Genomic DNA, 13,411 nt, shown 5'->3' on the forward strand with positions numbered 1-13,411 from the left:
TTCAAATCCACACTTTAATGAGTGAAAACGGAAGTAATGACATGCAGGGAATCATTCTTCTTCTCTCTGTCTTGCAAATTGACACCAATGACCCGTGGCCGGCTTAATGCCCCGGTTGTGACACGTTGCGTAATGCCAAATGAAAACTTTTCCCGGGATTTTCCCCCCAGGAGGAGATTATTAGGAATGATGACACTTGAACAATAGCTGGATCAGAGCGCTCGACTTTGTCATCGTGAGTGAATCCTATTACGTGACAGCATAATGGCCGTCTGTGAAAACAGAAACAGAATGAGTGTCAACAAGGCGTCTTTTCAGCGCCGAGAAACAAAGCTCATTTGAGGCGTCTCGCCACCCGAGCCGTCCCTTTGTGCGCGGCGTACGAGCCTCAATTGTTTTCTCATCGCCGAGTAAATGCCCGGCTTAATGTGGTGCCGCAGCTCGGGAGAAATGATACCTCCGGACATTAACAGTACGTTCATTTCTGCTGTTTGCATAATGCACAAGGTTACATTTGGGCTAAATGACAGCATGGACATGTACAACTTTCTAATGCTTTGTCATTCCACATGCAGTGAACTGGTTCCAGGTTATAAACGCTTCTGGCTATCAGGAGAGTATGGAGAACATCTTGATGGGATGAAGATGCTACTTTGGCATCAAACAAAGGCGAGGCTGTTTCACTTAACTGCAGGCCTCCTTTGCACCACAGACAGCTAGAAATGTGGGTAATAAACAAACTGATGAATGGCAGCTTGCCATCCGCTCTGTGTGTGTTTGTCTGAATTTGGAGCCTCAAAAGGCCTGAGAGAATCGCTTTTGTCTTCTATGAAGACGACAATGGCTGAAATAAATATGCTGTAAGGATACATTTTGATTTATTTGGCCATGCTGGATTGACATGCATGTACATTTATGTTTAATTTCTAACCCCCCACCGCCTCATCAGCAGTCCACCTAAGTGTCAGGGGTAGGGTTTGAGCCCAGGGTTTGTGGGGGTGGTGGTAAAGTAACCGTAAACCTACCCCTGACCCTAGATGGTTACCGGTGACCTTCTGGATGTTAAAGAGGTGAACGAAGAATTATTGGAAAAACAACTTCCCCTAAAAGACACTTCTCTCGAAATGAAAAACGAAAAGCTAAGAACATATTCTTCTTCCTTTTCACAAGACTTAATGCCCTTAACTGGTCAGAGCAAACTGCTGAATGAAACAATGTAGCTGGTGTTTCAGAATCATCTGTATCTTATCATCGGAAAGAGAGAGAAAAAATCCCTTAAACAGAAAAATGTGGAGAGCCAGACCTCTCTTTCAAAGAGCCTCCAGAGCAGCCTGTTGTCTTTAAGGAAGGAGAGAGGGAGGGAGACTGCTTTCAGCGGCCCCGGGCCCGGGGACTGGTTCTCATCATTTTGACAATAAAACTCAAGGAACTGACACAAAGCGACATTTCATTGAAAAAAAATAGCAGAAGGGGGGCCGGTAGAGTTCCGCTGGTCTGCGCTGGATTGTCCACCCCTCCCTCTTATCCGACTGCCAAAGAGGAGCGGAGCGGTGATATTTTTTTTATTATTATTATTTTTAAGGAGAGCGTTTGGAAAAGCTTTCTGGTGGTTTAATTCCCCTCCAGCACCCTGGGAGGGAGGAGGTGAAATGGTTTAAAGATGAATGAGTGATTGTGCTTTAAATTCCCAGAGGTTTGTTTTAATAGTGTCGAGTTTGTATGGCAGCGTTTTGTTGCTTCTTTTCAAACAGCTAAATACTGAATGACTGTGCCATGTGGAAAACAATACCTGACTTTAGGCACTTGCTGTTACTTTTGTGGAGTACATAAAGAGCAGGAGCAGATATAAGAAAAGTCAGCCGGCATAGTCTTTTTGGAACAATCGTGCCCACTCGGGACAGCAAAGGAATAGCGATAGCCGATAACAGTGCATGCTTCAGTCACCATGGCTCAAAGGCTCTGAACATGTTGCTTTGTATATATTTACACATCTGTACATTTTATACACTTTTCTACTTATATATATGTGTGGGGGTGAGAAAGTCTGTCTCATCAGAAAATACAGCAAAATGTCCTCTCACACATCAGCGCTGTTGGAGACCTGTGATAACCTGGGGTCAGAGTCCATTTCGAAGCGGTAATGGTAGCCTTCCCACACCTCCCTGCAGGCGTCTCGCATGTCATAGATTCGCTTCTTGATGCCTTTGCGGTTGAGGTAGAGTACAAAGAGGAAGATGAGGCCGATAAAGCCCAGGACTATACCCAAGAAGACATAAGAGGTCTGCAGAGCGAGATCTGCGGCAGCATCTCTCTCGTGGCATCCCAGAGTCATCGTCCCCACGGCAAGCAAGGACGTGTTTCTCATGCTGGCCGGGAAGACGCACGCGAGGCTCTCGACGTCTCTGATGCGATTCTGTGACCTGTTGAGCCACTGAGCAAAAGATTCAATTCCACATGTGCACGTGAACGGGTTCTCTCCCAGCAGGAGAGCAGCTCTGGGCAGGGAGTCCAGCTCTTGGAGGCCCTCTTCTGACAGAGTCTTGAGGGCATTGAGCGTCAGGTCGAGCACCTCCAGCTGCTCTAAACCCGAAAGGGTGGAGTTGTGGATGGCCACCAGGGAGTTGTTGGAAAGCCGGAGCATCCGCAAGCTGCTCAGGTAGGAGAAAATGCGCGGGGGCAAAAAGATGAGACTGTTGTCCGACAGGTCCAGTGCTCTCAGGGTCTCCAGGGAGCTCCAGTGGAAAGCCGTGCTCAAGCTGGTCACTGCAGAGTGGTTGTAGAGGGCTCGGCTCAGGTTGAGCTCCCGCAGAGACTGGTTCAGGACGGCAAAGGCCTCAGGATGAATAACAGCCAGCTGGTTGTTGCTCAGATCCAGAGAGCGAAGCCTGTGCAGTCCTTTGAAGGTGAGGGATTCCACCTCAGAAATTCTGGATTTGAAGATGACACATCATTAGCAATCACCATCAAGACTGAGAGAATGAAAGCACATTTACCTCGAATCAAACCTGAAAGAAAACTGAACGTGATCATTTGAACACAGTCTACTACTATGCACACGGGTAACAGAACTTAAGCCAATGGATCGGTGCAGTTCAAGAACAATGGGGGACATGTGAAGAATGAGAAAACAGAGTTTTGTCACAGTTTCAGTCCTTCGGAGCTTTGCATTAGCACAATAACAAAGAGCCCCAGAGATCAGGGAGAGTTTCTTACCTGTTATTGCTCAGAGATAGGTTGGTAACATTCTCCAACCCTTTGAAAGACTCCGGACCGATCCGGCTGATCTGATTCCCCGTTATAAACAGATTCCTCGTGTATCCCGGGATCCCAGCCGGGATACTCTGCAGGTCTTTGGAGACACACTTCACGGTGTGAGCCGCCTCTGAGCACTCGCAGCGAGGAGGGCAAGACGCGTATACGGAGGCGAGGAGCGCGCAGAAAACAATGCCCTGCGTCAAATCCAGCATGTTGGAAAGGAAAACAAAAAAGTGTCCGGTTAGAGAGCGGCGGCAAGAAACAGCGACAAAGAATACACGCACACGGGGAGAAACGATCAGCTCCACCGAAACATCATGATCACGAGCTGTCCCGGCCGGGAATGCGCCTTTAACTTTGGATCTCTGCAGAAAGTGTGGCCGGGAGGCTGGCTCTGATTTCCATGAGAACAAAAGTGAGGGTCGTGCAGATCAGAGGGGGTGTTTGATCCTTCGGGGCGTTGCTTCTGCTCCAGCAATGAAGTTAAAAGGACCATCGAGGAGTGTAGTGATCTGCGGGGAGGGGCTTCTCTCCGCCCGGATCTACGAGATCTTCCCCTCAGCCCTGAGCAGAGAGCGCAGGCATGAAGGATGGATGAGGAGGAGAAAGTGGCCGGGATTTCAGCGCTCGCTCTCTCTCCCATTTTTTCTGCACTCAAATATAAATGTGAATGTAATGAATTCTGGACTTTAACAGTTTTATTTCAGAACAAAGAACGGGCAAACATACTCGTCATTCCCAGCTCCCCAGGTGGTGTGCGCTAAATGTGGGGGAGGAGTGTTTGGGGGCCAACCTTCAGCCTTTGATCCCCCCTTTTCTTTAACACCACGATGATCTACTAGATAATGAGACTTTTGGCCACTTGGCAGCTGAGTATGAGAGCTGCGAGGACTTCCTCTTCTTTATAAATTTATTCCGACAACTTCCAAAGACTACTACCTGAATGACTTCCGAGAGTATTTAAAGACGAGCAAGGCTCTCGCATATCATGACTCAGTCTTAAAGCATCATCCCTCCTGCTGACAGCCCTGATGAAACACAGCAGTCACGACTGAATGATGCGAATTCAAGCGAGAGAAAAGCAGAGCCACAAATCTATAATAACTTTTATACGCATTAAGGCTGGAAGTCGGACACATTCAGAGTTCGCATCTGTATGATCTGCAGCCACAGAAGATATGTTGGGATTAGAGAAACAAAGGAGGGTTTTTGACATTGCAGACTGGTATAAGTATACATGGATGGTGGCGCTAATAATAGCATCCCAACTGTCTTTTGTGAGCGGTCTGAATCGCTGTGGCCACAGGTCTCCGCATTCCAGGACCCGGCTCCTGGATACAACAAGGCACCGCAGGAGGCAACATCTAAAACCATTCACATCATCCCCACTCAGTGTGGCATTCCCGCACATGGCCGCCCTTAAATAGGCCCAAAGTACTGCTGATCTTCACAATCTCTCTTTCAGAAATATACCTTCATATTTATGTGTTACAGGCGGCAATGTTGTGAGGCATGCCGGCTGCTCTCAAAAGGACCGTTCATTCCTCCACTGCCTTTTATGCCTCAAAGTGCGCTAAATGAGCTGCTTCATTAAGGACAGGTTTCACATTCAAAGACACCGTTTGCCGTCCGTTTTCTGACATTTAGCGCAATTACAGAACACCAAAGGGATTTTCACTTTACTCTTTGTTTCTACTGGGATTTTCCACAGACAGGTCCACCAAGTCTGCACCTTAAATATCACTGCAGTTTAGGCATAATGAGCACATTTCCACGTTTTCTTTAAAGGCATGCTCCTTCTTGGACCCAGCAGTGTAGTCTGCTCAGCTCAGTCATTTAAAAGAAATAGTTGACATCTTAGGGCATACATATGCATTTTTAAAGGGCTACTGACCTATTCTACCACTGCAAATAAATGTCATTTTATGATGCAAAAAGCACCTTTCATTTAAATTTATCTCCACAAAAGGCCTCATGTAGGTTACAACTACACGTCTCATGTCCAAGTTTGCTGCGTTAATTGTCTTATTGATCATATTAGCCTTTTGCGCTATAAATGGTTCTGGTCTTTGCATGCTCACTCAGAGAAAAATAATTCTGATGAATAACCTAAGAAATAAGAGCCATGTTATGATGACTTCCCAAGCTAGCAGAGATATAATTCACTGCTGCTGCCTCTTCAGTTCCGGCGAGGCATCAGTTTCCCAGACTTGGTGGCACAAGTGTTCCCGTTGCTCAGTCGTGCACTGGTGTCTCCTTCTCTTTTCACTCCAGTTACAGGCAGTTTGTTCTGTTCTGTCAAAGGGAGCAATGCACACATTTGAAATCAACCATTTAAGACATGAAACTCTCCCCTCAGAACAAAACAAATACTTTACCAGATTTGAATTTTTTTTTTTTAAACTTTGAGCTCCCAAAGCTGACAATCCAGATCCCAGCTAGTTAAAGTACTCGCTCTTTGATCATCATAGCAGTTTTTCAGCTATGCAAATTAATAACCAAAAAATAATCTAATTATCTACAAAATATTAGAAAATAGTGTGCTATGCTTACACTGATACTTCAAAGAATCACTGATGATTTTTAATCAATTTTCATGTTACAATAGTCTTAAAAAGCAGCTTCCCTTTTCTCCCTGTGGGTGTTGTTACATCTCACCTGGTTGAGAAGGCAACTCATTTATACTAAAGGCTACTGCAGATGGCTGGGTGCGATTCTACCCTAGAACATTTATTTTTTTCTTGTATCTTTAAAGTATTACTAAATATAATGTTTTTATATTTTATAGAGAGCTGCCAACCTAGTTGGGATCCAGATTGGCCATTTCAAACACAAACAGGCAGGTCTGGTACAATCTAATATTTTATTTATTTTCACTCAATTTTACCAGTGAATACAGAACATTTTAAAGAGATTAAGGGAAAGACTGAGTAATAAATATAGAAATCAATTACTAGGCAGTTTGCTGCAATGATATGCAGCCGATTAATAATCAAGAAGCGATCGCTATGAGCCAACCACGAACATCCCTCTCCAACAGTTTCACTCTCGCATGCATGCAATACACACATGCTGGCATGCAAGTGCATGCTCTCTCTAGTGTGCAGAACACGCACAAACACACACACTCATCCAGGCACAGGTCTGCCTCACTGCCAAGCAGACATTACAAGTACAGTAAAGAGGGCCATTCAAATCTGAAGAGTGATCAAGTTAGCAAAGTATATAAAGAGCACCTGATGTACAGTCTGATGTGTAAGTATTTACAGGCAACATGGGTGAAACACAGAACTAGAGGCCACAGAAATTCTGCTTCCAACAGGAGCCTGAAAATGGTGTTAGCCCTGGAGTTACTACAGAAAACCCCTTTAAGCTCACACTTAAATGACATCTACTTTGGATTATTGCAGGATGTTGGTCGGTATACATCAAAGCTTTGCGAAACAGTGCTGACATTTCACAATGACCTTCCAATCTGATCTGCAGAGGTGAAAAACAGCAGGAGCGAGCAACGCTGGTCAGGCGCCGAGGTGGAAACGGGGGATTTTCAACAGGGGTCGGTGAGCGTGAAAAAACCTGAGGATCCTGGCTACCTGCTGCTTCTGGCAGCACCGCAGACAAAGAGAGGGCTCAACACTTTTTTCCCTGTTTGATTGCAAACAATGAGGGGATTTGAAGCCGTTCACGACAGCCATGGCAACGGATTTTGAGTGCCAACCATCATGTGCATTTCTTTTTTAGAAGGAGGAGTCATAAATGACCATAAAGCTGAAAATGCAAAGAGAGGTCGTTTCGAGGCACTGACTCTGGCTTTTTCTCGTAAAAGTCGAACGCAGCAAAGGGACAACAAAACGAAATCGCAGCAGGTTTCATACCTCTGACATCAGCTGGCTTTTCATCAACACCTTTAGAGTCACAGACAAACTGTTCCACTACTGAGAGACTAAGATATGGAAGGACACCGTCTGTGCTGGTCACACAAAAAGGCTTATCTATTCTCTAATTTTCTACCACAGCCATATTCATTGAGGTTGCTACAATTGTTGCACTGATAGATAACAGTATCATGAGGTGATATGTGTAATGCATGTCCAACAGATCTGAGAAAATATTTCCCTTTTGAAGATGCAAACTCTTTGATATCCTACAGAGTAAGAAAATGCACAAAAACAAACTGCTTTTGTGTATTTAGGTAGACGTTGCAGTGCTGTGGAAGAGCTACGTTAGGTCAAGCATGAGATGCAATAGATTCCTGCAGAAAGGCAGCTAACTGAACTAACATGTTGGCGCGCCCCGCTATAAATTTGGCATCCTGGAAGCACTGAATCATGGGATTACAATCCCAATCAGAGTAAAATCTGAAAGCAAGGCATGGATGTGTTTCCCTCAAAGAGTTCAACAATGTAGGTACTTCTTTTCAACTGTTTACTGTTACACTTTGCAGGCGGCAATGGCTTAAAACCGCCAGTCACACTTTTAATATTCAGAATCCAATAAATGCTTTTGTGTAGTCCTGGTCATTGCAGGCGATTATAAATGGACTTCCATCACTGGGACATTCTAGCATCCACACGGCAGTAAAGCCAGTGATCATGCTCGAGCCAGCAATCAGGCATGTCCTAAACAATCCTGTCCATCAATCTTCTCTCAGAGGTGAGGAGTCTTTGTTATTGGTTTCCCCTCTCCTGTGTTGTTCAAAAGGTCAGCGCCACCTCTGACCCACGAGGGGGTTTCCACCATGTCCCTAGACTTGCTCCCAGGTCACCGGAGGTTGAGGGCCAGGGCCACTGTAAGGACGATGCCCATGAGCATCAGAAAAGGCAGCCAGGTCTTCAGAAAGCCTGCACAGCTGGAGAGAGATGACAGGAAAACCAAGGTGAGGAAACAAGCATGCGGTGATGTACACAAATACAAATCGCGGGAATGAGCTCTTATTTTTTTATGAGCCCCCTCCCATCCCAACCACAGCTCTTATAATGACCTGTCTTGTAGCACCTTGGTTCCTGGAGGAACGTTGTTTCACCTCACTGTGTATTTTTAAACTGTATATGGTTGAAGTGACAAAGTTGAACTTGAACCAGCAGAAGACAAGGGACATGGCATCTTCAACCTTGTTCTTCCTGTAGCTATGGCAACAATCAGTGTAGATGATAGACACGTCTTTTTTTTTTTTTTTGTTTAACCCTGCTGAGAGGCAAAACAAGCAGCTGGTGTGGAAAGCTAAAAAACTAAGAAAAATACGTTAATTAGAGCACAGACATCGCACACACTGGTGTCTGGACTTTTGGGATAAACAAAATGGAAAGTAACTGATGCCAGCCTCACAAGACATCTCTAAATGTTCTAGAAAGCAAGGGTTGCATGTACGCTGTGTCGGAGCAAAGTAGCAAATGTTCAGTTGATCACAGGGACGTTTAACGACATTGTATACACACTGTTATTAACCTCTGTCTCTCTTCCACAGCATGTCTTCTATCCTGTCTTCCTTCTCTCGCCCCAACCAGTCGCGGAAGATGGCCCCTCTCCGTGAGCCTGGTTCTGCAGGAGGTTTCTTCCTGTTAACAGGGAGTTTTTCCTTCCCACTGTTGTCAGAGTGCTTGCTCACAGGGGGTCATATGATTGTTGGGTTTTTCTCTGTATGTTTTATTGTAGGGTCTACCTTACATATACAGCGCCTTGAAGCGACTGTTGTTCTGATTTGGCGCTATATAAATAAAATTCAACTCTTAATCAACTTGAGAGGAAAGAAGGTCGATGATGTTAGCGATGCTTATGTTAAGCCGCACTCAGCAAACTTAAATTGTGTGTGTGTACGCACACTATATATAGCACAAAGGGCTACACGTTTCTGTGGCATCTGTGTTAAGACTAGCGGAATAGCATGATTTTTTTTCTTGAATTTAATCGACTAGTAAAGCAGTCACAAGAAATATCCTTAGATTAAATAAGACTAAATATTGAGGCTGCTTTGCATAAGTAAGTAAGAGTGATTAAGTTATACTAAACAACCCTTTAAAATTTTAACGATCAAGCAGGTAGTCAGAGCACATTTTCAATTAAGAATAATTTAAAAAAACAAACAAAAAAAAACTGAGTGACTGCGACAACTTCAGAGGTCTCGCTTCCCGATACTTTCTGACAATTACTGCAGTTCTGCTGGGATGTGTAGTTTTTTTATTGTCATGCTATAATTTAAAGACATTCCAGTAATGTCCTATATACACTCTTATTATTTCCCAAGAATCAGGTCTCTCTCTCTTGTCCTGAGACACAACAGGTTCAAGGCATACCTGTGAAATTATGTCCGAACCCCTGGGATTCCACAGAGAAACCTCATTCACAGGCTTCAGCCCTACTTCTTAGGCAGGCTTTGAAGAGAGCAGCTGTTGAGTACAGGGCTTGCACTGTATCACCTCCTTCTAAGGTAGACAGCCTTCAGATATCTCGAGAATAAGGATGGTAGTTACTAATACTATGCGCATTCCTCTGAAAGTAGTTCACTTCATTGCTCCCCGGAAGATGAATTTTTTTTAAAAGGATACCGTTAGTCTGTTCATGCTTATCTGGAGCAAATGAAACATCGAGTAAAACATCACTAGATCATCGTAACTGAGGTTAGATTTTGATAGAAAATTCATGTGATTAATAATTGTGTTTGTTTTTTTAGCAACAGTCTACAGTTGAGTGCCACAAGATGTTTTAAAAAAAGAAAAGAAAAAACCATGACCTGAGCCTCTACATGGGTTTGTAAGCTTCCCCTGAAATCTTTATACTTCGTCAGGAAAACAGGAAACCGGTGAAGTGATTTATTGAACCACAGAAACATGCACGGAAATAGAGTCCATAAAGCAAAATTAAAAGTTTGTGTACAATTCTAACAAGCTTGAGAAAAAAAAAAGAAAAAAAATATCAATCTTTGGTATGACAAAGTGAAGCTTTTGAGCAAAATCATTGATCGGGCATGAGCTGGGGACTGGCTGCTGTTAGTTAGGATTACTCCAATTTCTCTCCCTTCTCTGCTCTCTGTTTCACTGTATGTGCATCTCATCCCAAAGAAAATATAGAGCACATAAGAGAAAAACAGAGCTTGTTGCCATAGCAAACCGGAAATGCCTCCAGACTGATCCTAGTTTTTCTTCATGCACTGTTACATTTGGTTCCAGTAAGCCAGGGAATTGCTGCTGACGTGTGGTGCAGTACACGCAGAACAATGCAGAATTGAAAGGAATGGATCCACTATCCAGCCTAGCTATTTGAATTCAGTACTGAAACAATATCAGATATACACCAGAGTACGTCATCAATAATTTCCTGTTGCAATGTTTGCCCACTAAAAACTCCACATCAACTGTTTTTCTATCTTTTTCAGTCTCTCAGACACGCTGAGCTTTTCTTACCTCACATGCTTTCCGTGGATGAGAGCGAGGAGGCAGAGGTTGATCATGTTCCACGAGGTGCTGTTTTCATATCGCATCAGATTCAGAGCCATTGCGACATGCGAGTGGCAGTTATCACAGCATAGGTTGTGCTTTGGAGAAGACAACATTATCAAGAATCATTCCCACTATTTCTTCACTTCACAGTTGAGGCAAAGTCATTCACACAACACCACATATTTACCATCCTGTGTTTATACTCCTCTGAAGCGTCATGCACGGCTGTGTCCCAGGCATTGGAGCCGCTGGCGTAAACCTTGCTTACATCAAGCATCCAGTATCTGGATTTAAGGAGGAAAACAAACTTTATTGTTGTGTATGACAGATGTAAAGAGACAAAAATAAAAAAAAAATACGATATTTAATTACTTACTTTGTTGGTTGTCCAAAAGCCATGTTGTCCTCCTGCAAAAGATGAAATATTTCTTTAAGTTACCTGTGCTCACTGAAAGCTGTTTTATGTTGTTTGGGGTTTTTCTTTTGGGTGGGGGGTTACATCAAAGCACTAAACAAAGACACCACCATTAGGGCAAAACTTGTTCAGCTATGTAAGGTTGAATAAGAGACATTTTCAGCACCCTAATAGCCGGAATATGTAGTTTAGCATCAATTTAGGAAATGGGTCTAACATCCTGTTTGTTAGGATTCACTATTGTGTTTGCGTATACAAGTCAAAATGGATCCAAGCTGCAAGCTCTCTTTACTCTTTCTTCTATTACAAGGAATAGTGTACCTTCAATTCCCATAAAAGAAAATGACATTTCGGAATAAACAAATCTGAATATTCCAAAAAAACAAAAAACAAAACAAAGAACGTGTTAAACGATAGTCTGACAACACAAAAGTGCAGCAAAACAAAGCTCTCTTTAGGAATTTCTACAGCTGCAAAGACAGAATGTTTTCTGACACACAAGGCAAACATCGCTATTTTTGCCACAGCACAGCATAATCCAGCGGTGGCACTGCAAATGTATGAAATTGCTCATGAGATTACTGGGAGAGTACTTTGTAGCACTAAAACCACACTTAATTAATGACTGCCTACACTACTGTGAAACAGTCTTACTGGTCCTACTGGAAAACCTAGATGTCCCACATTAAAACACAATAGCGCTGTGCCTTAATTTGCTCATACTGCACAGTGTATACAAGTAGATGTACAGCCATCTATTCATTTCTATTTTATATTCTGTGTCAGAAGTGAGAAATACTGGATTTAAAGGCAACAGGTCTCAAGGCACAGCATGTCCGATTTTTATTGGACCCTTTGTTAAAACTAATAGTGAGCTCTTTACGCTCATATCTATCACGGACAAGGGCATTTTACCATAGTAAATCTAGCATAAAGGGCTAAAGGATTGTTTGGTGAATGCTGCAGAACTTCAGTCAGTACTCACTGAAACAAAGTAAGGCCCAGCAAAGTCCCGGATGATTCCAGTGGAAGTACAGATACCCATGTGACCAATGAAGGGAAACAGCCATCTGAGAGAAACAATAACAAACAAACAAACAAACAAACAAACCTGCAAAGTTACCATCACCACATTGAAGTACTATTTAAGAGGGCCTGACTGCAAACGTTGAGATTAGACAAGCCAATACAAACACACACACAATTTTGATTAGTGTATTATTTATTAGTAATATCACTGAAAATAAAGGCGATAGTATGAGTTTTAAAGCAACTGCGTTGTGATATTCAAAGTTTCAGTAAGATATACTTTCGCAGAACTATAACACTGATGAGCCAAAATCCTCAACGGCTGACTTTAAGCATATCATTTAATAGCTGGCATGTTTACCATTTTGTTTGCTTCGTATCTGTGATCCAAATATCTGCATATTTATATTTATTCGTACAAACATCTTCAGTTTAAACCGTGTTCATTAAATGTAACAGTTCTTCGTGCACAGCTGTAACTTAGACATTTGTTAGCAGCGAAGATAATCTAATATAAATCGTTTTAGAAGAAGGGCAGCAACAGGAAGGTACTGTGCGTCTGCTAGCTAGCTAAGCTACTGCTGTCACCTCGTGCGATTTCTGGAGCATTTAGCCAAAAAGCGATAACTCACGATAACACGGGGATAGGTGTCCACACTATACAGTAAGGATAGCGACTGGCCTCCGGGTTAATTTTCTCCGAAGCTATGTGGTAATTCTTCATGCTCTCTTTTTCAACATCCGCCATCACCAGCTGTGGACTATGAACTTCATTTGTCCCACCGCGTCAAGCTACCCGGATACTCAGCGGAAAACAAATCTTACTGTCAAAATAAAACACTACATCTACTTTTAGTTTGGCAAAAATCGTAAAGACGGCATCAGTATCAACAGATATGCTAAATTCACTGACATTATCGCCACATCTGAGAAAAATAGAGACAGACTAAAAGCGCAAAGCACTTTTATAAAAGTTACATCGTTTACTTTGAAAGGTTCAACCGGAAGCGCCTTCTCTTATTTGATGAGACTTCACTATTCTAGCTTTACTATCCTGTTGGATTCGTGACAGCAGTTGTTTCCGGGATACTTGTATGCCTATGAGGAATCAGTCACCAGTGGGATACGTGTGTGTTTGCACACAAAGTAAGGAAAGTTGTGTTTGGTCGATTATTTGTTCTAACAATGCTTCTTGGCAATCTTAATCTTATGCTGATGGAAAGTCGGTTTATTTCCCATTAAATGGTTCCACACTTGTAAGGAAAATGCATTTTTGTGA

The 13,411-nt window shown here is 43.0% G+C and overlaps 2 protein-coding genes across 2 annotated transcripts; both read right to left on the bottom strand.

The window, feature by feature from the left end:
• Nucleotides 1-3,717, bottom strand: tpbg1b (trophoblast glycoprotein 1b). Its single transcript, XM_085263145.1, has 2 exons — nucleotides 3,214-3,717; nucleotides 1-2,927 (listed from the first exon to the last, which is right to left on the bottom strand). The coding sequence occupies exons 1-2, from the start codon at nucleotides 3,465-3,467 to the stop codon at nucleotides 2,078-2,080; spliced, it is 1,104 nt and encodes a 367-aa protein (XP_085119271.1). The 5' UTR covers nucleotides 3,468-3,717; the 3' UTR covers nucleotides 1-2,077.
• Nucleotides 3,718-6,099: 2,382 nt separating this feature from the next.
• tmem222b (transmembrane protein 222b) lies at nucleotides 6,100-12,940 on the bottom strand. Its single transcript, XM_085262669.1, has 6 exons — nucleotides 12,765-12,940; nucleotides 12,089-12,173; nucleotides 11,065-11,096; nucleotides 10,876-10,972; nucleotides 10,653-10,783; nucleotides 6,100-8,104 (listed from the first exon to the last, which is right to left on the bottom strand). Exons 1-6 carry the CDS (start codon nucleotides 12,878-12,880, stop codon nucleotides 8,017-8,019), a joined length of 549 nt encoding a protein of 182 aa, XP_085118795.1. The 5' UTR covers nucleotides 12,881-12,940; the 3' UTR covers nucleotides 6,100-8,016.
• Between the last annotated feature and the right edge of the window lie 471 nt (nucleotides 12,941-13,411).

Source organism: Mchenga conophoros, linkage group LG22 (assembly GCF_057382185.1).
Source record: "Mchenga conophoros isolate Kocher_MC1m ecotype Shallow Benthic linkage group LG22, M_conophoros_male_GT1.1, whole genome shotgun sequence".
Taxonomy (NCBI): domain Eukaryota; kingdom Metazoa; phylum Chordata; class Actinopteri; order Cichliformes; family Cichlidae; genus Mchenga; species Mchenga conophoros.